The 27778-nt window shown below is 40.6% G+C and overlaps 1 protein-coding gene across 1 annotated transcript in view; it reads left to right on the top strand.

Annotated features, from left to right (window-relative positions):
- slc25a13 (solute carrier family 25 member 13) overlaps positions 1-27778 on the top strand; it is a 47052-nt gene that overhangs the window by 3679 nt on the left and 15595 nt on the right. The window contains exons 4-13 of the mRNA XM_023426654.2: positions 3430-3545; positions 6821-6960; positions 11911-12057; positions 14153-14291; positions 18599-18692; positions 19950-20034; positions 22520-22604; positions 23892-24050; positions 25900-25952; positions 26483-26563. Coding sequence (XP_023282422.1) covers positions 3430-3545; positions 6821-6960; positions 11911-12057; positions 14153-14291; positions 18599-18692; positions 19950-20034; positions 22520-22604; positions 23892-24050; positions 25900-25952; positions 26483-26563 — 1099 coding nt within the window. The remainder of the gene's footprint in view (positions 1-3429; positions 3546-6820; positions 6961-11910; positions 12058-14152; positions 14292-18598; positions 18693-19949; positions 20035-22519; positions 22605-23891; positions 24051-25899; positions 25953-26482; positions 26564-27778) is intronic.

Here is a 27778-nt window from a genome sequence, read left to right on the forward strand (position 1 = left end):
ATGTCTCAATTTCCAAGGATCAAGCATTTTGTATATGTGTGAACTGACATACAGAACGACAAGATGGTTTAAAGATTTTCCTCTTTGACTCAACTTATTTATGTCATCTCTTTTCACTTTTCACTTTCTTTACATGCTTTCTCTCTCATCATCACTTTTCCTTACACTCTCACATACCATAATGCACTCTGAGCTACCTCCATTTCGTTTTGGCTCTTTTAGACTCCCTGCCTTTCTGCTTCTCTATTCCTTCTTCCCTCTGATATTTTGATAGAAGCATCTGTTCAAGTGTGAAGAAAAAACACTTTCCCCATAGACTCTTGTAGGTTTAAAAAAAAAAAAAAAAAAAAACTTTGTTAAGGGAGCGTGCTGGGAAAATAGCAGTCTGCCAGCTGCTGTGGGCATTCTGGGCTTGGACTGGTGGGTGTCCACTCTTACAAACCAAAAAAGATCCTGGCAGCTAGCACTCACCTGGGTTTGTGTGTGTGTATGTGTGTTTTTGAGGTGTGTTTGGGTGCGTATGTCTGTTGGCAAGCACGCTCTAGGTGGGCGGAAGGCTGTCAGTAACAGTGCCAAGATGCCAGGGACAGGGGATTATTGAAGCCCCTCCAGGCCCCTCTCTCCCACTACTATCAACGAAGGAGAGCTGTCTTTCTATCAGCCAGGCCTAACCAACACCATGCATTTATGTTACTTGTAAACAATGTTTCCAAGCCTGGCTTTCGGTTCAGAGGAGAGTATTTAGAACCCTGCTGAGACGAGACAGAGATAAAAGCAGGGTGGTGAAGATAATATAAAAACAAACAAAAATATATGGAATGTAGGGTAGAGTTTTTATGCGGGACAGACACTTTAAATTGCGTTGTATTGTCATCTTATCAGAAACATCTTTCAGCTGTCATCTATAGAATCACATGTTAAAAGTCTTTGTTTATGTCTTGTTTGTTACATCTCCCGTCTGATACATGTCACGGATATGCCTGTCCCTGTTTAAAGATTTAACAAAGTACTGCAGAGTAAAGTAAGTACACAGCACGCCGAAGAGATGCCATGCTACAGTATCACATTAGCCTTGTCTCCGAAGTTCATCCCAGGCTGCACAGTACATGGATTGGGCAGCCCTGGACACATGCCATAGCAGTTGATGGTTGGGAGATGCTGTCGGTTTATTTGATTATTGAGTGTCTCGTTGGGGTTGGGTCTGCATAGCAAAAACGATGGCTTCCCCGTCTCATGGTAATCATTTCGCAGCCGTCATGGCGCTGCTAATCAACCATCATAAGCTTCATCCCCGGCTACAGAGCTGTGTGTAAATGCTTATGAGTATGTGGAATGTTTCTCGTGTGTTATGGAGATGCCCCCTGGATCTTGTCTGGACTCCCCGGTCTAAACCATGGTCCAATCCCTCAGTGATCAACAGCCCTCTCAGTTACACTAATATGCTGATTATCCACGTCTGGGAAAACACAGACGAGATGACCAGTGTGTATGTAAATTGATGCATGTGAAAAAAAAAAAAATCTTACTTTTCCCTTGGTTCTATCTGGGAAACTACTGCTCTGAGTCTTTGCATTGCAGCCTGTACCTGCTTAAACTCCTTTATTAACCTCTCTGAGGTATAATTTCAGAGTGTACTACACATCTGTCACAAAGGAATGATCATTATTGGAGAGTTTGATAATATTCCAGCAGCGTGAGCGGAAATGGTATTGGCTTTGTTTTTAACAGTGGATCCACAGTCACAGCTGTGTGCTTTTGTGCCCCCTTCCACCTACTTGCCATCAGCAGGGCTCTGCTTTTAAGAACTACCTGCTTAGTTAATAAAACAATTAGTCTTGCCTTTGAAACAATGACAGCTGATTTCATTTGCCACAGTGGAGTACTGTATGCTCACTTTTATTCCCTCTCTTTATTTCTCTTAGCTCCTCTGTTGCTCTCTCCGACACACACATCTTTTCTTTTCCAGTCCACTGTTACCTTGTATGATACAAGTATGTGTATTTCTTAGTTTGTATTGAAAGCAGCTTTTGTGTTCACTGTTTTTTTTTATTTTTTATGAATGTTTGAAGGAAGAAATAACATTCTTGCAGACTAGATTCAAAAGCCAGTAATCTAAACATTGCTTTTCAACCTTTATGAAGTATCTCTGGCACTCAACAATTTTCAGAATAGGTCCCCTTTGTTGGTATTATTTTGATAACCGATACTTTTGTCAGTGCACAGCTCTTCTCCTTCTCAGTCTGTCTCATCTATACAGTATATCCTCTGCATACAAGCACATGCACAGAAGATGCACATAAGCAGCTATGTCCAAACTCGAAACAGTCCACATACAAACGAACATCTCTAAATTTCATCAGTAACATTAATAATTAAAGAAACCAGGAAAATGTAATCATTGCACCCCCTTCCCTTTTACTCTCCACACTCCCCCTTGGAAATTGAAATAGTTTTAATAGATGGATGCTCGGGGACTGCTCATTAGCACTGACCCTTCCTGTAATTATCAGATCCATTTGTGAAATTCATAATGGACTTGTGTGCAACTGTGAACCAGGACCTAAATAAAGGATAGACTGCGTGGTCCAGTTCCCCACAGCAGGAATCTCCCAAGGGAGCTCTCAGCGGGTTCACACAATAGCAGTGTTTATGTTCATTTTATTTTTTTCTTGTTAATGATGCTAGTGGGCATATGTGTTACTATGGAGAGGCAGGACATTTAATGATATAAAACTGATAAATTTGGAATAAGTTTGATAAAGTGAATCTGCTCAACTTATCTTTCAGTGTCGACGTAGACAAATTCACAATTTAAAATTTTTTCCCACCTTGCCTTCGCTTGACTTCCACATATTAACCTCACCTTACATTTATATCGAATGAATCATATTTCCTCAGCTGGCTCCCAACTCCCTCCTACCCCCTTCTACTTGTTTAAAATGGCACACTAGAATATAAAACTTCCTATTTAATAATTTTTTTCGTTGATGGTGTGAAGTTGGCCCTCTCCATACCAGCTGCCAGCGCAGCCTGGGAACACACACTGAGCTTTTTAAAATGTTTTCTTTTCTTGCTGTCACACTCGATGAGTTTATGACATTACATATGGAAGAACAGACTACTGAATAAAAGGCAGCTTGAATTACTTGTAGCGCAGATTGATGGGTTGAAACTAGTGTACTAGTTTTTAGTTGAATGCAGTGTTAAAATAACTTGTTTGGGGGTTTTTTTTCAATATTTTATTTTATTCATGTAACTTAATTATGTGTGGCTAAATGAATATCAGGGTCTCAGTGTCTCACATGTGTAGCTGATGAAGTATTTATACAGGTAAACTGAAATACCACAGTAATGAATCAACTCAAATTACAGCATTTTACTGTCTTTTACAGTCTGTGTCTGTCTCTCTACCCTCCATTCTTCTCTCAGGTTGATCTCCTTTCAGGAGTTTGTCGCCTTTGAGTCGGTGCTGTGTGCCCCGGACTCCCTCTTCATGGTCGCCTTCCTGCTGTTTGATAAAGCGGGCAGTGGAGTGACCACTTTTGGTGAGTAACTCTGCCTCTGATTTACAGGATTAGATAAAATAATACAGCAGTCAAGTTACCACAAATGTGTTTGTGTCTCACTGAACTATTAGTATGTACACGGTAGGTGATGTAAAGTGCCTTACAAAAGACCTGGGGTAATCTACTGATCCTTGAAAAATACAAACCCTAGAAACTCATGATCGTTCCTTTTACAATATTGTTATTATGGTAGTTATTATTTTTTGTCCTTCACTCTTCACTGAGTGTTTTGTGTTGCCCTATTACTTTGTCTTTATGTAATTAAAAATCAGTTTTGTTTTTTTTTTTAATTATTAGCAATACCAACATTACGGTGATAAGCATATTCTTATTTGATAAAAAACAAAGTTCTGGAGAAAGTAAATTTGTTGTTTAACGTGTGCTGTTCAACTAACAAATAAGAATTGTGATGCAGTCTAACTCTAATGGTATTATGTAAACATGAAATAAAAGTTCAGGTCTCAGCACCACACTTGTTTCTTTGCATTTGACATTTAACAGACTTTTTTAGCCAATCCAGACAAATCACTGTGACTGTTCCTTTTAAATGTGCCAGTAACGAAGTTTGCATACAAAGTCCTCTTTTATTTATGTGGGGCTCTGACCTCCGCTCATCTATTCTGTTGTGGTTGCATCCACAAACAAAAATACTGTACCTTGTCTGTAAAGAAGGTAAGGTTAGATTTGGAGGTGGAGAGGTTGGTGGCAACTACAGGATGGAGATGAAGATGGAGGAGGGGGTGGGTAGCGCTATGTGTATGTATGTGTGTGTGTGTGCATTGATTGACACCATTACTCTGATGCCTGGAAGCTCCGAGGTGAAAAAGGGAAGACATTTGTACTCGTTGCTTATTTCACATTTGCCTAATTGATTTAAACAAGTCTAATGCCAGCCTTCTGTAGGTGTGCGAGGCGTTAGCACATTAGGCTTGATTTGAAATGCAGTGCACACATCCCGCTCGCAAACAGGGAAGAGTAAGTGAATTTCATTTTAATTGTTGCTGTCGACAGGGTGCAAGATCATTGCTGGTGATTATATATGCACATATGTAAATTTTCATATTTAAAAGGATCAATTAGAGTGACGTTGTCTTGGTGGCAATTAAAAGGTCCGCTGTTTTTCTGCGTCTCCCAAAGGTTAATGAATATCCCAATGCCTGTGAGTTATGAGACTCACATACAAGTGGAAAATTGCATGAAAAACATAACACACATCATGCCATGCACAAACATTGACTGCAGTGTCTGCCACTTGCATCAGGCTACCATTTCACCAAAAGCAAATAACTTGTGACTGAGATTATAGACTTGTCAAAGTTGCTTTATTGTGATACATTACAGAATTCGCCCTTTTTTTTCTTCTCTCGCTCTCTTTTTCTCTTTGCCGTTCGTTAGATTAAAGAACTTCACCATGGCACCAAGTAAAGAACTCCTTTCTTTATTACCTATTAAAAACATTAATAGCTGCAGCTTATGTTGCATTAAAGGCCCGTTTGTTCTCCCATGCAATAAATGTCTGTGCTCTGATTTCTTTTTATTTCATTTTTCTGTAAAGCCGTTTTAATTTGATAATAACCTGAGTAATTTCTGTTAAGTACAGGCGGCACAGTGCTCTGAATTTTTAGCACTTAAAAAATAAATGCATAATTTGGTGGAATGTCGAGTTCATAAAAATTGCAACGTAACACGGCATATAAAATGCAGTTGTGTCTCAGCCAGAAAGACAAAAAAAAAGAAAAGAAACACTGAAAGACGACTGAGTGTTGACAGGTCTATAAAAGCTGATAATATAAACGGCAGGCTCTGGAGCAGCCTCTCCTTTAAAGAGTTAAAGGCTGTATATTTATTGCCTCATTAAAGTGTAAAAAAACAATGCACAAGCTGTCTTCTCTCTGAAGGTAAGGCTGAGCTGAAGTAAATATCACCTTTTTCTCTCTCTCTCTTTTCCTCCCTGTCTGTCTTTATAAAAAAGTTGTTTCTTTCCTCCTTTCCTTTCTCCCCTCGTTCAGCGTGGCTTGTTTGGTAATAAGAAACAGGTCACTCTATTGGTTTGTTTTTGTTTCTTTAGTAAGGCTGTAATTTAGGACTCATGTTCAGTGTCTCTCCACTCCACTGGCTGTAGAGGCTTAGAGGGTTCAGGCGGAGGAACATAAGTGAGAAGAAAAGGCTTTCCATCTGAATACAGAGCCTACACAGCTCAAACAAGTTCTGCCATGTGTCATTCAAAACTGATTTAGAGTTGAGGAACTTAAGACTCAATCAGAGTTGAATTGTGTTCTGGAGATTGACGTTGACATTTTGACAGAAATAATCACAGACGTTTTTTTTTTCTCCCCAAAATCAAATAATTACTAATGTTAACCACAAGATAGGAAACACATGCAGTTTGTTAAGACCTAACTCACAAGACTTTGTACCAACAGTTTTTAGGTCTTAATTGAGGCAAATTAAAAACTTATGCAGGAAGAAGAATTTGATAATTGTTTGTTGAACGTACAAAAAGGAGAATATGGGCAGGTTTTTAATGAAGGCCTTATACATGGTTAATGTAAAATAATTTGCCTTAGAAGTGGGATGTAATCTGTAAAACCTAAACAAAACTGTTCAAGAATCATAATGGATTATAAAATATAACTGTTTTACTTTTGCTTCATTGCTTGCTAACTTTTGTTTAAATTGTCTCTGTTTTACATTCGTCAACACAGGAAATCATCGGTGGAATGTTATTTACTCTAGTACCGTACTTTAGTACAGTTTCGATGTGCTTGTGCTTTACTGGAGTGCTTCAAGTTTATGTTACTTTATACTTCTATTCCACCTCAGAGGGAAATATTTTACTTTATACCCACTATGTTTATTTTACAGCTATAGTTACTTTGCTAATTCAGATTTTATATACGAAATATTTGATCAGCTTCTGAAACATGACACATTTTTACAGTTCAAACTACGTAACAGTATATAATGCTGTTAAAATTAGCTCCAGCCAGACCAGCTGGAACGGTAACTGCTACTTCCATATTAATTTATCAAGTACTAGTAATAATAAGCAATAATTTAATATATAACAGCATAACAATCACATTTGTGTGCTTTTTGCTGATAATACTCGTACTAGAATATTTTTACACAGTTGTAAATAAGTAAGTAATAGATCTGAATACTTCTTCCAGGGCTCCACTGCCATATAGTTGGTGCATCTTGTTATTATTTATTCATTGTTCATCTTTCATCTTTTGTTGTCTCCTCTGCAGAGGATGTGAAGCAGGTCTTCGGGCAGACCACCATCCACCAGCACATTCCCTTCAACTGGGACTGTGAGTTCATACGGCTGCACTTTGGCATGCAGAGGGACAAGCAGCTCAGCTACGGAGAATTCACCCAGTTTCTCCTGGTAGGTTTTGTGTTGATCACCTGCTCTCCCTGTCTCTCACATGCCATTTTTTTCCCACTCTGCTGACACGAAGGAGACACATTCTCTGTTTTTCGTCCTTGTCTTTTTGCGTTTCTGTCTATGGCCCTTTTTTGTTGGTCTGTCTGACTGACATCAATGATAGTCAATTAATCTGTATCAACCAGTTTATGTGCTTGTACACGTTTTCTTATCCTCACATATTGTTTATAGGCTGTTCATACAATCCTGTCACATAACTGTATTCTTAGATACTTGACTAAGCCTGGCCAGACGAATGTGTGCGCATAAAGACGCACGTTTCTATCCCTCCCAAGCACAGCCCTCCATATTGACCAGATTAGTCATTAATGAAACACTGAGGTTATGTACTGTATTTTGGACATTTTCTGCATTTGTTTTCCATTAGCTGACGTACACCTAGCATTTCTCCACTCCACCTATTCTGAAGCAGGTAGAGACGCAGTTCTACATCCATAAATAGTATAGCTGGAATATTCCTAGTGTATTTGTGGCGTGTGAGCCATTTTCCAATATGATGTCTAGACTTAAATCAGGCCTAAGCAGGGAGAGGTGGTAGAGGGGGTGGGAGAGAGGGCCTGAGCTGTGCCAAGTTTGCATCCACACTCACCATGTATTTGAATGAGCTTTTTATATTACACTTAACTTAGACCAGATGGCTTACACACAGTGGGCAGCAAAGTATGGATATTGGGACATTGTTATATGTACGTGTGTCCTTGTGCGTGTGCATGTGATTGAACATATAGTATGTCTGCTTATAAATACGTGTGGCTCTATGTATGTGTGTTTATCTTACTTATCTGCTTTACCGTATGTGGGACCAGTGGCATGAAAGCATTGTGCAACTGTGTTTATGTCAGTGTTTCTGTATTTGTGTGTGTTTGTTTTTGCCCGTGTGTGTGTGCGCGCGTGCGTGCATGAGTGCAACTGTGTGGCGTTGTGGCCAGTAGATGCTGTACTTTGCATTGACAGCATGCCCAGTTCTCTCCCAGTCAGTCACTCAGTGGTTTCCAGCTCCTCACAGCAGCAGGCTAGCAGCCAGCCGCACTCATTGCTCAACTATGAAATGCACATTTCCTGCTTATGCTCTCTGTATTTGATCATTTCTCATAGCTTTTGATTCATGCCTTAATAAATGGCAGAAGAGAGTAGATTTCATGTTATTATAGGATGCCTCTCTGTGTAGGTAAGAGTAAGGGATGTTCAACAGAGTGTTGTAAATATCATCCTGCATTTCATCTTTTATCACGTCCCTTCTCTGGTCTACTGTTATTTGTAAAAGAACATTCTAAATATTTTAACTTGAGAGGTCTGCTGTTGTTGTGGGCTCTAATAAAGTAAGTCACATTATTAAGACACAATAATAGCACTGTGATGGTGCATTACTTGCTGCAATTATAGTACTTAGGTACAAGTCAAATCCAGGTATTGGCAGTTCACTCCTATAGTGTGTTATCTGCGAATCAAGTGATTGATGACAGGGCAATTAGGATAGGCACAACAACATTTCCTGCAGCAGAGTTTAAGCCTGTACAATTACTACATACTTTGTGATTGCACTATTACCCAGTGATATTACAATACCTTCGTCAGCAGACTAAGCATTCGTAAATGTCAACCTTAAAGAAATGAAAGAATCTATATGCAGTTATAGAAGTTCTCAGGGAGTTATTACACATACCATATTCTCAATATTTTTCAGTCATTTATATAATTCCATATCACCCAACTTTCTCCCCCTGGAATGTTCCTGTCCTTTATTTCCTCTTCTTCCTGCCATACATGCATGTGTTTATTGTGTTTTTCTGCCATTGTAACCACGCCACTGCCAGATGCTCACAAGATGGGATTATCGGGGAAAACGTTTGCGCCGCATATTTCTCACAAGGGCTCTCTCTGGCCAATTACTGTCTTGATGGAAGCCAGAGATTCTCACCAATTACATGCATTTTTCTCGTCTCACGCGTGGACGCTGGCCAAGGCTCAGCTCGCACTGTCAGCGTGGTGTTGTCTCTGGCAATGGTATTACCGATGTCCAGAGAAGTGGCACATAGTGGCACATTTTCGCCCATATTATAAATGCTGGCAAGTAAAGGGCTTGAATTACATGGAGGGGACAACACATGTCCCACTTCTTTCCTAAGCACTCAAAAAAAGTGCATTGTTGGCATTGCTCAGATTTTAAAAGTCCCAATTATATGTTTGACTCTCCCAAGAATCATTGGGCAGCCCTTAACATCACTGTGTAAAGGGCTCAGTGGCACACATGTAAATGGGTAGTTGTGCTTAAGCTTCTCCTTACAATAACTTTAGCTCTGCGCTGATGAGAAGCAGAGATCGGAAAGAGGGAAACAATCCTGCTGCAGTCATATCTGTTGTTTAAGTTTTGAAGAGAGAGGGAGGAGAATCACAGCCATTGAAAACAAACAGAGGTGGCTTGTCATGTGTTTTTATTCTTGTCCAAGGACAATTAAAGCAACTGCAAATGCCTTGGCGGTCTCCTGTTGGCTGTCTTAAGCCCCCAGCTTTATGTCTCCTGCCTCTATCACTCCCCTCCCAAATAAAAACCATGGCCCTGAAACACTCATACAGTTGCAACAAGTTAAGGTTTTAAGAGGCTGAGACTACAAACTGCTCCATTCCCTGGACCACAGTTGTTTTGTTGATCTGTGTGGTTGGTGTGTGGCTTTTTCAGACTTTTGACTTGTCCAAAGAAACAGGATTTTTTCTACGTTTACAAATGGACACAAACACACAGATAAATGTTTACCCTTAATTTTGCACATGCACACACTCATGTATGCAAAACAAATCACTTCTACACTTTCCTTTTTTGTTTTGACTGTAGATATTTTAGTTCCCCTCCTCCCATTCCTCTTCCCAGTTTATTTCTCACCAAAGTGTTTTGACCTACTCACAACCGACCGGAGAAATGAGTCACGACACTCAGGATGCTGACACCAAAATATCTCACCTTATTTACTTTGGAAATGTTTACGTGTGTCAATCTCTCTTCGTTTCCTTGCCTTCCACTCACTTATACACTCTCCGGAGCCCCTGCTGTGCTCATAGGTGATACTGACACATGGCTGCTACATTTGCTGTTTTCGCAAATCTGGCTCTTTTGTTGCAGTGTCTATTCTTACTCCCCTCCGGTCTCCATTCAGCTTTGTGTAAATGTCACTCTTCCCCAGTCGTTTCTCTTGGGCGCTGCGAATTTAGAGTCGATCAGTTATGCTGTCAGTGAAATATCACTCAAATTCAACACAACAATAAGTCATAGTCTCATAGGGTTTTGTGTTGTGGTAATACCACTTTTTTGAGTTCCATTTATAACAATAACATCTGAATCAATCAATTCAATAATGCCATGCATGTTCACGATTTTTATCAGTCCCCTTACAGTACTTTTTGTCCTTCACATGTGGCTTGAAAAATAATGTCCGTTCTTCTTGAATAAATTGATAATCATTTATTTTAAACTGAAAAAAGTTATTGTACTTAAACTACTAGCCAGAACTGTCTTGAAAGAAACATTTTAAAACATTTTCCCCTGACATGATTCAGCATTTACACAAAATTTTGTCATTCTTTCTATGTGTTCCTTTTGAATATATTCTCTTAGTTTAGGACATTTGTGGGATTGTGTGTGTAATAAATTAACTTAATTAAGCTTGGTGGTGCTTTTTTAATGGAGAAATATTTTATACTGTTGTACTACAGATATGTATGTATGTATGTATGAGTCTTCCGATTATTTCTCAATTAATCAGTTAATCATTTGGGTTTGTAAAATGCCTTTAACAATTTTTCATCAGGTAAACTGACCCAAAACAAAAGAAAAGCAACAAATCCTGACATTTGAGAAGCTGAAACTTGTGAACAAAATGGTTTATGGATTAATTGGATATAAAAATTGTTGCAGATCAATTTTCCATTGATCAGCCAATCGTTTTAGCTCTACATGTATATTAGAGATGACAAAAGAGAATTAAGAAAAGCTCTAAAAAACTCTTCTGTTGCACAGATGTTTCAGTTGAGTTACCATATAGAACCTAAAAGTGAGTAAGCTTGAATTGGCCATTTAGACCTTTGTTATTGCCACAAACCTTGTGCATAAAGATACAACAGTCTCATGATTTTTTTTACCGTATTGCTATTTTGACCTCAATACCATAATTCACGGCAGGTGAGTCAAAGGCTAAATCAACTAGCCTTAGCTCACTGTCCTCATGCGTATGACTGTATTACACAATGACTGTGTGGATTAGTGTCGTTCTCATAACCCTGTCTTTTGCTGTAACCGAGTGTTTTGTTGTAAGATAGAGAAAGCATCGATGGCAGCAGTTTGTTTACAGCCTCTCTCCGTAGACTTGTGGTTGCAGGTACCGATAATGGCAGCTAATTTCAAAGGCCTTGTGGGATCTGTCCCCACCACAGCCCGCCGTTGTCCCTGTGGACCTTTGTGTGTATGTGTGTGCAAGAAGAGAGACAAAGTGAGCAGTTGGGTGATTAGCTGTCTTTCCTGTGTGTGCACGTCTGTGTGTGTGTGTGTGTGTGTTTGTATGTTTCAGCCTCAAGTGGGTTTAATGGGGATTTGGGGAGGGTGTGAAAAGCCCAAGTGACGCCTCACAGTAGGCAAGCCGCTGTTGGGAAAGGAGACTAGGCTGAAGCCCGGCCAAACTCTGGCTACCCGTAACTGAAAGGGGGAGATGGCACCAGGGGGCCCATCAAAGCAAACGCTGTGTTTTTATATGTATGTGCTTATGTGTGTGAGTATATGTGGATTTTAATTTATGAAGGCAACTTAAAGAGGTGTATGACCCACATATGTGTACAATAATATGCATTTACTGTATGATCTAACACCTAGACTCCCCTCCTTTCTTTCTCCACTCCCTTCCACAGGAGATGCAGCTGGAACATGCACGACAGGCTTTTATCCAGCGGGACCAAGCCCACAGCGGCTCCATCTCAGCCCTGGACTTCAGGGAGATCATGGTCACCATCCGGCCACACATGCTCACGCCCTTCGTGGAGGAATGCCTCGTGGCGGTGGGTTTTTTGTTTGGCTCTGCGGTGTTCTCATCTCATTTGTTTTACTGTCATCCACAGAGCCAAAGTCAGACTGGTTAAAAATAATGAGTTTGGCCACAGCTGTGCACCTGGGAGTTATGATATTTTATCATTTTATGTTAAGAAAATGTTGTAAAAATTGATATATTAGGACATTTTAATGCTGTAATGATTTAATATTGCACATTAGCTGCACGTTTTTGGCCATGATACAGGTGAATGTACATCTATCTTTGTCACTTGATGGCATATGTTGTGATACAGTAAAGTAACTATATATCTAACAAAATCTTGGAATGATTAACTGCAAGATGATGCTCACTCTGGAATATCAAAAAACAAACACAATGTTTCATAAAGGGCATCTCTACATACACACGTTATAAGCAATGTTTGCTACTGATTTGGTAGCTAAAATCAGCTACAAAACTTAACATACTAATATTACCATAAAGAGGTAAAGGCAGGACTGTTTCTTCCCTTCTCAAGTCTTCTTTCTTGTCTTTTGTCCTCCCTGTGTTCATTTCTTTCTCTCACACTCCCACAACCAAACACCATGGCTTTCCCTCCAGCTGTCTATCTCTCATGTCTTCCTCTTCCTCTTTACCTCATCTGTCGCCTCTCATCCGTCCTCTCTCTTCTTCCCTCCCTCCATTTTTTTTCCCTCTCTGTCAACTGCCCCTCTTTCTATACTTCCCTCCCCCGTGTCTCTGTCTCCCTCCCAACATGTCATTAAGTCTAACCTCTCTGGCAGTGTCAAAGCCAAGCAGGCCAGCTGAATGGGAAGATAGAGACAGAGATAGATGGGGACTGGAGCTTTACAGTCCATCATCTTTGCCTGTGTGTTTGTGCGTGAGCAGCTGTGCATGTGTGCTCTATTTGTTTTGAACTCTGAGATGTTTGTCTTTTTTTGTGTCTTGTCTTTTCCTTCTGTGTGTTAGTGTTTTTGTTGCACGTGTGTGCGTCTTGTGTCTGTGTCCATGTCTTGCCCCATTTCATAAACACCTTGTAGACTCTGTCATTTTCTCCACTGTGTTTACCTCACCGACCAGACATCTTGGTGTGCTGTTAGTAAACTCTCTCACACGCTCTAGTGTGCGCGCACACACACACACATGTACATACATATATCAAAAATCTCATAAACACTGAAACACTGCAGACACATTAAAGGTGGTATTATGGCAGAACACAAACATTGAAACGGCAACCTTTAATTCACTCACCAAAAATGGTAAATGATCAGCGCCACAATCTCTCCCCCCAAATATTGTTCTCCTCTCCCCCACTGTGAAAGACTCTGTGTTGGATATCGTGGGAAGATCCATGTCTATAGGCTCATAGATATGAACAGATACAAAAGTGACTCTCTGTTAGGGCAGTTTCACCCAAGCCAAAGCTTCCCTCCCATGTTGCAAACACAGAAAGCAGCTAGCAATCTTCCTGCATGTGTCTGTAAAGCAAACAGTGCCATCTAGTGAAAGGAAGCTCTCAATTTTCAGTGGAGAAAAGCAAAGCCCCAAGGCTCATCTGATACTCTGGCCTTAACTACCCAAAACAGGCAACAACATTCAGGGAACGTACTTGAAACACACATTACTAAACATGCAGCAGTTAGAGCTGCTTCACTAAGAATTTGAGAGCCTGGTTTGATAAAGATGGGATCCTGGCTCTCATAAAAGAGTTTGTGGACAGTCTGGAATGTCCTTAAAGGCCCCAGCGTCTATTTTTAATCCGTTACCTTTTTTCTATTTTCTGTTCTTTTACCACTTCCTCCACCTCATAAAGAAAGTTAATTAAACTCCACGAGAGTGTTCGTCTTGTGATGGAAAAAGTAGCGGTTGAAACAGGTTTACTTCTCCCTGCGGAGTGATAGTAGAGAAACGCTGCTGATTAACCATTGATGTTTGTCAAGATATCCTCTTGATGAGGACTTTTTTTGATTTTTTTTTCTCCCATAATCATGATATTTAAATGCATCTCTCAAGCATTTGTTATATTTTGAGTATAACTGTATTTATGTATGTGTCTTAGTCTATTGCCTGTTAAATTCCCCGTCTTCTTCTTTGCCCAGGTTGCGGGTGGCAGCACATCCCATCAGGTCAGCTTCTCCTACTTCAACGGCTTCAACTCGCTGCTCAACAACATGGAGCTGATCAGAAAGATCTACAGCACCCTGGCTGGCCACCGCAGAGATGTGGAAGTCACCAAAGGTACCTAGGGAGAAAAAAAAAATTACCAAACTTATATATTATATAAACATAGTCAACCAAAAAGCAGATGCACATTTATGATTCATGCACTCACATGTAGTGATGTTTTCTAGATGTATGCAGTGCAAAAATATAGACAGCATATAGGACAAATACTCTCAAACAAATGTGAGCATACAATGTATATGTGCTCTCACACACAAACTGGACAACAGACAATATTGAAAGTGTGTCCCACATAATGTATTTACATCTATGTGTGTGTTGAAAGGGAGGGTGGAAACTTGTTTTTGTTTGCTTTTCTTCCTTCCCGGTGGCCTTTAAATGGGCACATTGGATGCCACCCAGCACACGTACTACATACCCACAATCCCTGATGGTGCCTGTCTTGTCTATTAGACATCCTGGCACTGATCTGTGGACCACTTTATTTGTCCTGGGATGTGTTTGGTTGAAAATTGAATTTCTAATTCTTCAAAAAAATGAGAAACGATTTGATTTATCAAAAAAAGTTATGTGCCCACTTTTGAGGCTGTTGCCTCCTCATAGATCAAATGAACCTTCAGTTCTTATAACCCTTCATTATCTAAATTATTGCAGAACAATAATGTTAAACTACAAGAAGCTGAAATTTGGTGTTTTGTTATATATTGATCCAACAGATTCAATGTGTTCCCTGTGCCTCCCTTTCTCTAATGGTTAGTTTCTTAAAATCCTTATCTCTCTCTCCCTTGCTTGCCCCACTTGCTGTCCCTCATTCTTTTCTTCAATACTTGGCAAAAAGCCTAGTTGGCTCTCTCTGTCTGTCTCTTTCTTTCTGACTCTGACTCCTGCTCTGGTCGTGTTTAAGAAACTGTTCTGACCTCTCTCTACATGGCCCAGGGCCACTAGTGTAGCCTTATGATGCTATCTGAAGCCTTATCAGGGGTGTGGACCATAACCGACCCAGACCAAGAGCCCATGTGCTCCCCAGGCTGTTCCCACCATGGGTACACCAAGACTGGGCTTGGCTGGACCCATGGTGGCCCATAGCCAGCTAGACCTCCACAGCCACCACCCATCCACCCTCCACTCCCTGAGTCATTAAGGCTTCCTTAGGGACTTCAAGTGCTCCGCTCCATGTACTACTAGCTGGCCCACAAACACATACTGTACACACTCCAGCATGTATCAAGTGTATGTGTATTTTGCAACACACTCTCCCCTCACATTTCTCACATACACACATGCATTCAAATACATTAACACAGCCAAGCATGCACACATGCGTAATAATCCTGATTGATTCCGTATGTGCAACAAGGCCACTGTTTTGCCTTTGGGATACCGTTGCAGCGCTTGGCGCGTACACAGCTTTTATTGAGCCAGCAGTGTACAACCACAAGGCAAATAATGAGTGTGCACCTTTGTGAACAGGTTAAAATCAAGTGTATGTTGATGAAAAATATGTGTTAACACATAATAGTGTACATGCATGTTTACTAGCTATTGCCATAAATGATGATATATGAGCCTGTTCCCATCTGAGGACGACACAAATGATTGTTCTAAAATTTAAATTGATCAGGTTTTTTTCTAGTAGGGTTTCTTGACTACTTAACTATCTCAGGTTGCTTTTTATATCAGTATTTACCCAGTGGCATTGCTGGTCAGTTGTTCCATACTAAAAGTCAAATTCTCAGCTATACTGTACTGTGCTTTGAGTTTAATGCTATTGAGCAAATGTACATGCAAGCAGGTTAAATAAAGATGGTGACGATTGAATATCAGTATGTTAGCATGCTGACATTAGTGTTTTCTCAAAGCACCAATGTGTTAAGTAGTACAGCCTCACAGAGCTGCTGGCTCTAGACTCTTTGTTGTCGTTTTTTTAATATAATTGCTGTTATGCAGTTGTTTTCTTTTTTATAAATATGAGTTGTTTTTGATGTCCCTTTTATATTTTACCTGAATGTTTATTGTCTTGCCTTGTTTTCACTACTTTTTTCTTTTTTTGATGCATACATAATGAACTTTGTAATAAAATAATGCTGTATAAATAACAATTATTATTATAATACGCTGAAGAGACATCCATTAGTTTGCACTCATCAACAAAAAAGCAATAATTGTCTTAACAAAGGATGAGAGGATGAGTTTAATTTTAATAAATCTGTAGTATTTAGCTGTTTAAATGCTCTAAGTTTTTAAGTGTCAGTCTGCAAATGTGAGCAGCTGTGTGCAAACAGATTTATACATTTTTCACATTTGACAGTTTGAAAATTTGAGACTATAGCAAATAAACTCATTAGCCAGTTTATTAGGTGCAACTTGGTAAAACTAATGCAATCTAATACAGTAGACCTGCAATGAATCCAGAGAGGTGTAGATTCAACTGTATGAGGATGTAGTTTGTGGTGGTGTAGAATTCTACAGCATTATACAGAGAGGTATTGGTGATATTTAGTGCATATAACACAATACACTTCAACAGCACCACAAACTGCAGCCTCCAAAATGACCATAAAGTTGAATCAACCTCTCTTAAATAGTTTCAATAAAAACTGAACATTATAACCTTCATTAGGGAAGACTCTTTTATTAAATTGCATTAGTTTTAGGTGTACTTAATAAACAGCTAACTGAGTGTATACTATCAGGGAAATGTGTGTCTGGACAAGGCATTTATGTGTAACTCTGCTCATCAATTTAATAGAGTAATGGTGGATACAGGGGATACAGGTCAGACAGGTGTGTGTGTGTGTGTGTGTGTGTGTGTGTGTGTGTGTGTGTGTGTGTGTGTGTGTGTGTGTGTGGTGACTACAGGCTACAGGTAGACAGGTTATCAGCATTGTGATCTGTGATCTCTCCAGACAGAACTCTGTCTATGTCTGAGTGTGTGTGTGTCTTTGTGTGTGTGTCTAGTCTTGTGTAAGTATGCTCTCACATGCTTGTGAGCATTACCTGTATGTACCCATGGATATATATATGTGTGTGTGTGTGAGAGAGAGAGATAGAGAAAGAGAGCATGCCTCAGGGGTAAGCCGAGCCTCGGCAGGGTGAATGGCTCCAGTGTAGGACGACTTTGTCACAACCCCAGCCTGCTGCTCTTTGAATAAAGCAGGTCAAACAATGCTGACTCCTCCACTGTAAGCCAGCCTACAGTCAACCTGTTCTTTATTCCACCAACAATAGACCAGGTTTCAAGTTACAGCATACTAAAGCTGCCTCAAAGAACTCCATGAAGTCCATAACTCTTTATGTGTATTTTCTTATGCTTTGACACTTCTCACTTGTAATTAAAACTATGTTACAGAAGGAAATATGCATAAGTGACAGAACCTTAAGAAAAAAATCCACCATAAAGCGTCAACATTTAAAATAGCCAACTAAAAAGAGCAGCAAGAACATAATGCAACGTTCAGTACAACCCAGCAATCCAGTCCTCATTATCTAATCATCCATCCACCTCAGCCTTAGATTCAGGAGGAGGAGTGTATATGGCTGTGGCTGTGAAGCAGTGGACCCACTATTCACCGTTGTGTAGATGTTGCTGCCACAAAAGGGCTGTTCCTTGTCACCTATTCTGTTTGTAATTTTCATGGACAGAATCCCAATGCACAGCCAAGGAGTTGAGAATATCCAGTTTGGGACATCACAATTGCATCGCTCTCTGCTGATGATGTAGTTCTGTTGGCTTCATCAGGTCATGACCTCCAGTATGTGCTGGACCAGTTTGCAGCCAGCTGTGAAGCTGTTAGGATCATTGTTGGCGCCTCCAAATTTTAGGCCGGAAAAGGGCAGATTGCCCTATTGGAGCTAAAAGAGAGTTGATGTCTCAAGTTAAGGAGTTGTGGAGATGATGTTGGGGACTTGCGTGCCAGTGAGGGTATACTGGTCCTCAGTTTTTTGGATGTTGTACCATTGTACTCCTGAAAGCCTGATAACAAGCCTCTCAATTTATGTTTCACTCAATTCCGAGTTTATCCACAGCTCCTTTGGATTAAAATGAAACAACTGAGGTGGTTTAGGTGGCATCAAATCATGACCATTCCCAGACCCAGAGCACACTGGAGGAATTATGCATATCTCATCTGGTTGAGATCCACCAGGTTGAGCTGGTGGATATGGCAGAGGAGTAAAATGTCTTGACTGATACAACATCTGCTTCGTTTACTGTCACCTTGACCAGGACACAGATAGACGGCATCAAATGGAAAGATAGGGATATAAGATGTTTTCATTGTGTTTTCTATTTATTGTGTTGTAAATGTTGGTTTATTCATTCATTTTAGTACAAACTAAATAAAAACCTCCCTTTTTTGTAGAGGAGTTCATTGTGGCAGCTCAGAGGTTTGGGCAGGTGACACCAATGGAGGTAGACATCCTCTTTCAGCTGGCTGATCTGTCGGAGCCCCGTGGGTAAGACAGACACACACACACACACACACACACACACACACACACACATTGGCAAAAAAACATCTCTAAAGTTTCAAAAACAAAAAAGGCCCACAGAAAAATCATGCTGGTTTTGATTTAATACTTTTATTTTCATAATGTGACAGTGTTTTGGATGTAATTTGCTTTTCTATGTTTAATCTAGTCTTGGGGTGGATAATATGATCTCCGAGGAAATAATCATTAGTAATGTGGATCTGATGGCCAAGCAGGTAGTGACATTCATTGGATGTTTTGCTGAGAAAAGGCAAACACTTAAGTTTAGAAAATTGTAGCTTTGTAACTGCGATAATGGAAGGATTGCATCTAAGTATTCGTACATCAGTCATTTAACTTTTTCCTCAGCTAGTCGGGGAGAAAGTCTATCCCACATTTGCCCCCCACAGCACACCTTTGGCCCTAACGTCCATAACTCAGAGAGACGAGCACTTTCTTCCTTCTCAAACTTCTCTGCAACGGATCAAAAGAATCAGACATGACTACATCAGTGCCAGAGAATCGTTTTTCAGTCCAAACCCAATCCAAACTCCCATTCATGTAAAAAAAAAAGAAAAAAAAAAGGGGCAATTCAAGCTCCTATAATCCGTGCCACAAAACAACTGTATATGTCTCACATTCCCTCACTTCCTCTGCGTCTGCCTCGCGGCCCGACGAGTGTACTCATAATTTCTAACCCCGGCCTGAGACACCACCTGATTATTATTTCTGGGCAATGGGATACTTTAATAGCCCTCTCCACTCCCCTTGATTGGAGATGCGAGAGATAATAGCCCCAATATTCAGAGGAGAGGAGTGGGGAGAGTGGGGAGGGGGGGATTTGGCGTTCCCCGTTCCCTCAGCCTGGGAAATCTGGGACCATCATAGAGATGCAATGGAAAGACTCATAAAGGCAGTAGTTTTCTATCCAAAGGTTAAATATCTATGTTATACTTGGATGAAAGGATAAAAGAGTGGGAGTCGTCAGTTCCTGTAGATCGGTTGTCTAACTCAATCATGCCAAGCGCAGGTCTGGATTTCTGAATGCCACAATATTTTCACATAGAACGATGGCAAAGTATCTGTAAAGTTTGAGTAACTTCACACTGACAGATTGCGCTTGCAAAGGTCATATACTTGGTGATGCATGTATGAAATATTATAATCCTCTGAGAGTTTTTACAACAGTTGAAAGTTACTCCAAACCTCCTTCTCCCTCCTCATTCTCTCTCTCTTCACCAGACGTGTTGGTTTAGTGGACATCGTGAAGATCGCTCCGCTGGAGGAAGGCGCCCTGCCCTACAACTTGGCAGAGGTCCAGAGACAGGTACAGAATATGAAGACTTGTTGATGTGTTTGGTTTCCTCTTCCACATTGGCAGCTCTTTTCCATCTCGATACAATCTCTAGGGTTAGATGTCACTGTGCAGATGACTGAGATTTATAATTAAAGATAGTGATATCTCCTTCACAGGTAATTAATCCCCAAAACCAAAACATCAGTTTGATTTAGGATTTTGGCATGAATTATTCTATTAATTCACTGACACATGTGTATTAGAGTTACATAGAATTGAAATTAAGCAACACAGGAGATGTAGACCCAAACAGGTTTTGTGAGGCATAAAGTTGATAGTTCGCCCCCAAGTTGCCGGTCAGCCAGTACACATCAGTCCTACTCATTTTCAAAAGTTCATACCAAGGTTTAGAAGTTGTGTCCAAGTAACACCACTAGACCCCAACCACTCCCCCTTCACATGTGGTTGAAAAAAAATACATATACTCAAAACTTCCAAATCCACACAAATAAAGAGAATCAGAAACGTCCTCATTACCTAATGAAAGTCAAACATACTTCACATTGTAAATAATAGATGTGAAAAGACTTAAGACAAGTTGTAACCAAGAAGAGGAAGGAGGACGTATTGCGAGCCGGACAGATGAGCAGAGGAGTGTTTTCTTTCTCGGGCTGTTTGGTCAGAGTTGTGTTGCCGGGTGGGTTCCAGCGCTACAGTGAAGGCTTGGCCAGGCCATATTGGAGCAGGCTGGGGCCAAAGGGGAGCAAGCAAAGGGGCCCAGCACTACACAGACGCCAGTCCCACCACAATGAGCCACTTTAGGCCCTTGTGGTTCGGCCTCGGGGGCTGGCCGCCAGCTAGCTGGAACTCTCTCTCCTCATCTTTCGCTTGTTCTCTCCATTTCCTTTTTGATCTACTTCTCCCTTTCTCTCTCCCTCTCTCTTATTTCTCTACATGTTTGCCGGTTTGCCTTTTCTCTCTCTTTATGTCCTGTTAACTTGTTCCCTCTTTCTCCCTCAAACATCCTGACAGTAAGTATTGCCAAGTAGTCCTCAGGCAAACAGAGCTGAGGAGGACGGGAGAGTTTGTGTAGAGGGGACGTTTGGGCAGGAAGCAACCTCTGAGGATGAATTGTGGGGGTGGGGCTGGGGTTCTCTCTGACAGTTGGACCTGTTCTAGAGACTCCCATTCCCCTCACCCACACACACACACACACACACACACTCACACACACACACACACACATACTTACCACACTGCACCCCCCCTCTCCCCAGGGTCGAGAGGCCAGGGCTGGGCAGACCAGACAAGGCAACAGGTACCTCAGGTGGAGGAGGGAGTGTGGCTAATGTTACTGTGTGGCTAATGCTACTAACAATTTGCTGCTCTCAGATCACTTTGATTCTAATTTTATTTGACAAATGGTTTTTCAGACTAGTGTAAGACAGATTCAGTTACACAGAAACTGCCATTCTAATGCAGAAAGAAAGAATTAAGCACTGACAATAAATACGTCAACAGATAATACAACCATCTCTGCTTAGTTTCAGGTGGAGAAGTGCAAAGAATTAACTAGTTATAGTTGGAAATAAGTAATTGTAAATTAAATAATAAAGGGTGTGTGTTTACATATATTGATAAATAGTATATTATACTTTAAAATATTAGATATTTACTTTATAGAAATTGCACAGGAAAAGACAGTTGCACAGAAAGTTGATCATACTGTTTTTTTGGCTCAGCGCAGGGATACAACAGTAGATATTAGGTGGTGGTTAATAGGTTTACATGTTTTATGCAACAGTCTTAAAACCTAGAAAACACTCCGATCTTTTCTTAATTTCTAACCTAACTCACCACCTGATCACTTGTGCAGGACTTAGTGTTGCTTTCAGCAGTTACTCTGTCTAGTTCTAAAATGATTAGTCTATCAACAAAAAAATTAAGTCAGTATTTGTTTATTTTTTTAAGTCAAGGTGCCAAAGACATGTCTGGTTACAGATTCTTAAATGAGAAGATTGGCTGCTTTTCTGTTTCTATAGCTCTGTAATCTGAGAAGCATTGTGAAGACGTCATCTTGAGCTATTGGAAATAACGATGGCAGGTTTTTTTTCACCATTTTCTGACATTTCATAGTCAGTTAAACAGTTACTCAAAAAAATAATGAACACAATAACTGTAGAAAATATGATTTTAAAGTATGTTTATTTGTGCACTCATCAATTAAAAACATTTTGTTACTCTCATTTCTTGTAAGCATAATTAGTAAATGACCATTATGATTAAAAGCAATGTCCATCATGAAATTGGGACTTCCTGTCAAACACTATACAACCTGTGTGACAAATTCTTTATTTAATAGCCCTTTATCTTGCAGGGTGGTGGAGTTAGATGTGTGGCATGCAACGTTTTATGAAGTACATGTGGAATGTTTTAGAGAAATGTCTGAAACTGTGGATTGTCTACTGGCATGTCTCTCTAACTGTTTTAATCTGTTCTGTTCCACTGTGAGCAGCAGTTGGGCAGTGACGGCTCCCGCCCCATCCTGGTCCAGGTGGCAGAGTCAGTCTACAGGTTCACCCTTGGCTCAGTGGCAGGGGGTAAGAGTCACGCCCCATTGGCTCCCTGCATACCTTCAACCCACCACCCACCTACCTGTTTGCCTGCCTACCTGCCCCCCCCCCGCCCTCCACTGTCCTCATAAGAAAAGGGTGAGAGAGAGAGAGGACAATGGCCCCTCTATTGCCCTTTTGCTTGCTTACAAGAGCAACGGTCACTCCCCTGCTTAAAGAGAAGTTCTCCCTCTCCTTCTCGTTCTCGCTCAGTCTCTCTCTCTCTACCATCCCTCTGTCTCGCTCTGTCCCGTCTCTCGTCTCTCTGCGTGCCATGGGAAAACCCTCTTGTGTGGATTCTTTTGTACCTGTATGAGTGATCACAAGAGGGAGGATGAAGGTGGGGGTGAAGGGTGGTGCCTAGGCCTTGTGTTTGGCTCCAGACTCCCCACTGTTTGTCTTCTCCTCCTCCCTTCCTTCATTCCTCCCTTCTCCTCCTCCTTCTATCCCAAGGGAGACAGCTTAATAAGGAGGTACGGGTCCGCCATCCCTTCTTCTCCTTTGGTCTCTCTCTAATTAAGTCTGTCGCCTTGGGTCGGTTCTTTTTGTTTGTGTCCGTCTGACAGGCCAAAGACACTGAACTCAAAAAACTTTGACGTTTTTAACATTACCCCCACATACTTCCCCTTCCTCCTCCTCCTCTACCTCTTCTTCCTCTTAAAGGGTCAATTCACCCAAATTGCAAAAACACCTAGTGGTATCTCGAGTAGTATCACTGCCAGTAGTTTTTCACCCCAACATTATGAAGGTGAATTTAATTTTGTTTGCATGTTTGTGAGATTTTAGCATTAGCATAATCAGTGACCTCTAATTGTGAGGTTCCGCTCACTTTCAGCATAATATGTAACCTCCAAAATAATTTTTCTACTCAACAACTGCTGTTGAGTAGAAAACTATTGTATTTTTTCACTGGTGAACCAACAATTTAATCTACATCTGTAGCTGAACTTTGCTCAGGTTATTCCAAACAGTTTGAACATATTTTCAAAAGAAAAAGTAGCTTAGAGTCATCAAATAACATATGACCCAATCTACTCTTCACTCCTCTTACTCATTTTTTCAGCATTTTCTATTGTTGTTGGCTTCAATTGTAAAACACAAAGATGTATGCACAAGAGTGGGACATGGGTGTTGGTTGAGGCAAGGGGGAAGGCAATGCTGGCATGGTCATAAAAGTAAAGTACTTAAGTGAAAGTTGTGTGTTGAAATAAACAGATAATACCCTCATAACATGTGGTCAGTATCTAAAAAAAGCTTTTGTTTTATTGTCTGTAGCTGTGGGTGCCACAGCAGTGTACCCCATTGATCTGGTCAAGACGCGCATGCAGAACCAGAGGAGCAGCGGCTCCCTGGTGGGAGAGCTCATGTACAAGAGCAGCTTTGACTGCTTCAAGAAGGTGGTGCGCTATGAGGGCTTCTTTGGACTCTACCGAGGTCAGTATGCATGAATGTTTTGACCTGCAGTCACGGTTGTAAACAGCACAGTCGATACTGTCTTTGATGCTTTAATCCTGCAGTACTTGTGCAAAAGCTACTGTTGCTTATACTTGCAGGAGTCTTTACGTAAAAACACTCCAAAAACAGTATTTCCAACTCACTGACAGTCAAATTCACAAAACAGGTTTTGGCAAAAAAGGAGCTGAGATGAGAGAAAAGAGAGAAGAGGCTAGTAGTAAGGACAATAAAAGAGAAGGGAAGCAAGAGGAGATGAGAGGAGAAGAAAAGTGTATGGGGGACAGGAGGGCGGTGTGAGTTCACCTCTCTGTTGACCTGTCTCCTTTGAAGTGATTACCGACTGGCTGGGGACTTTCAGAGCAGGACAATGAACATCACACGCAAGGCCACATACCTTTAGGCCTGTGTCATGATGCGGTGATGTCGTGCGTCTAGACCTACACACTCATACAAACTCATACACAGACACTGAGCAGATGTGCAAGTATGTAGACACGCACACACGGACATCCAGGTGGCTACTTGGGCATGCAGGTACGCACATACCGGGGCATGACATCCCTAATGACTACCTGCCCCGTCTTCAGACACTGGGGTTAGTGTGTCTAGGTTGGTATTGTTGGGGTAGGATTGAAGGAGGATTGAAAAATGGTCCCCTGGAACGGTGGCGGGGCCTTTTCAAAATCCCATGATTTTGATTGACAGCACCGGGCTCCTGAGAGGAAACTTGAATGCTTGAATTTCTGTGGGAAACACAAAGGCCATCAGGAAAGGAATGGCTCCACAGACGTAGACATGGACAGGTCTGGCTCCAGATAGATAGCCAGACAGGTATCCTGACAGCCAAACGGTAGTTATGTAATATAAGTTGAAAGTGTGTTCACTTATGGGAAAATCTGCTGAAGGAGGAATTTAAAATCATCAGTGCAAAATTGGCACAATTACCTTTGTTTGATGTTCGATGGCAGGATCTAACAAAACATCTTAACAGTTTAAAAAAATGTTTTATAGGGATTATTTTGAAATAAAAGAAGTTGCATGTTCCCAAGTCCCTGTGTGTATTCACATATATTTTGTGTTGAAGAAAGTATGCAAACAGTTGGAAAAAAAATTTAGAAAATGATTTTGGTTTGCATTTTATGAGGTCCAGGCTGGTCCTTTCACCAAGCTCCAAATTGAGTATATGATTATGTGTGTGTGTGGCCTTGCTACACACAGACTACTGTAGACTATTAACTGTGTCTGTAACTTTGAGGAAATGTATGTGTGTGTGTGTGTGTGTGTGTGTGCGTGTGTGCGTGCGTGCGTGCATGCGTGCGTGTGTGCCTGTCTGCTGTCTGTGTGTGTGTCTGTGTGTGTGTCTGTGTGTGTGTGTGTGTATGTGTGTGTGTGTGTGTGTGTCTTGCCTAGAGGCTGGGTAGGGGGCCAAGTTTCATTGTGCTCTGTTGTGATTATTTTGTTTATTTTTATCCAGCTCTGGGTTGTAATTGAGGTCTGCGTAAACTTTTGGTTGGTTTGTTTTATACTCTGCCCTTTTTTCCTATTCTGGGAAGCAGTTTCTCTTTCTTCATCCTCTCTCTACCCCTTCTTCCTCTCTCTCTTGTTGCTACTCTGATGTCCCCACACTCCACATCAATAGATTTCATTAGCGTCTGGGGGATCTTGCAGGGTCGGACGCATGCAGCAGGAAGCCACACTTCATGTGGACTCTGTGTGGAAGTGGTATATGTATATGCGTGTGTGTGTGTGTGTGTGTGTGTGTGTGTGTGTGAGGAGGGGTACCACAGCAGTCTTTTTTTCTAATCATTTCGTCGTTTCCTAATGATAGGTCTGGTACCACAGCTACTGGGTGTGGCGCCCGAGAAAGCCATAAAGCTTACAGTAAGTCACTGCGTTAGACACATGCACGTTCACACAGAGATCCATGAGGTTTTTCTATCCTTTTAATTTCTCAGATCAATTTTATATAATGTGATACAACACACATAACACGCTTAGATGGAAATGATGACCTACAGTTACATACAGTCACCTGTAGTTACATTGTGAGCACCCTTCCAGTGTACCTGCATCTGGGACCTGTCTATCAGGCATCTTTGTGAAAAGGATTAAAGCATTTAACATTGAGGTACGCAGTGGTGTCAATATTGTTGTCATTATAACATATATCTAATGGTTAATGCTTGTTAACACAACTTAGTTATAATGTCCTCTGATAAATAAAATCAATGGTGTCTTTCAGTGCAAACCAAATTACATTAGAAGTGAGATGTAGGATTATCATTTGTGCACTGGATTTTTCTACATCTCAGGTTGTACAGAAAATACTGTATATAGTGTATTAACTATATTTATACTATGCTGAACCAGCTTTAGTAGCTTTGTATGAAACTATAACTTTGTGTTTCCAGGTGAATGACTTTGTGCGAGGAAAGACCAGACAGAAAGATGGCACAGTCCCTCTGGGTGCTGAGATCCTGGCTGGTGGATGTGTAAGTGTCAAATCAGCTGTTAACATTTGTTACATTTTCTAATGAGACTTTATTGGCTTATTTGCAGAGCTCGTCTTTCATCGACAACTAGGACAGGTCGACTTGGCCAAAAATATTAATGTTAATTATAGAAGTTTTAATATCAGTCGAAAACCAGTTGATATTGGTTTTAAACTACTCTTCATGCCCAGTACTTGACAAACACTTGCCAGTGGAACATTTTTCAAATCTGAGGTAGAAAATTTAAAGCAATTATAATGATAAAATCTAACCTAACTTACTCACCTTTCTAAAACCTAATTTGTCCAATATTCCTGCGATGTGATTGGCAGTTCATTATTAATTTCTGTGCATGCAATCTTAAGAATGAAAATTAATTATATTGAATATTTATCAACCATTTGTTTTATTTTAATTGAAGAAAATTATATTGCGATAATTTTCATTTCATTGCCCAGCCCTATTCACAACCTAGACAGAATTTAAACCAATGGACCATTTGGTGTTAGATACAGGAGCTTTTTACAGCCTGAGGCCTCAAAAGACACAGCAATCTAAACATTTAGCCAAGACCCTATGTAAGAAAATATTATAAGCAGACGTCCCTCTCAGAGACAGTTCCAAAAGAGTGACCACAATGGTAATAAACCATTTAGATTTTCTGTTATCCTAACTATTTTACCCTTTTTAAAGTTTTGACTTTCATAGTAGAGCTATAATTATAACATCAACTGTCGAGTCCAGTCCAATCAAATACAGATGTGCAATATCATATCATTCATATTAATACTGCCAGATTTTTTAAAGTGATCAAAAATTGTCATATCATGGTGTTGACATATTTATGTCATGGCTGCATAGAGCAGCAGAGAGCTCGGCTGAAAACAACAGTAAAGCTGCTGCCTGCTCTGCTGTTAAGAAGTTCATTAGAACAGTATGGAAGTGGTTTGGTGATAAGATGTAAGATCTACAACAAAGCACGGTACTTCAGTATGTGCCCTTTACATGTATGAAGCCTTAAACTGCAAAAAGGGGCGATACAACAAAGTCATTTAACCATCTCAAGCAGTAATCTCAACAAACTGCACAGCTGAGTCACTGTAGCTGTTTAACAATAAATCATAATAAAGTAATAGGACTGGTTTATTGAGAGCCACTGCTTTCCACGCAACATTTTGTTTTCACAACTAAACAGTGGGTATAGGAATGATTGAA

Source organism: Seriola lalandi, unplaced genomic scaffold (genome assembly GCF_002814215.2).
Source record: "Seriola lalandi dorsalis isolate HSWRI2012SDOR001 ecotype SW California unplaced genomic scaffold, Sedor1 jcf7180002054834, whole genome shotgun sequence".
Classification (NCBI taxonomy): domain Eukaryota; kingdom Metazoa; phylum Chordata; class Actinopteri; order Carangiformes; family Carangidae; genus Seriola; species Seriola lalandi.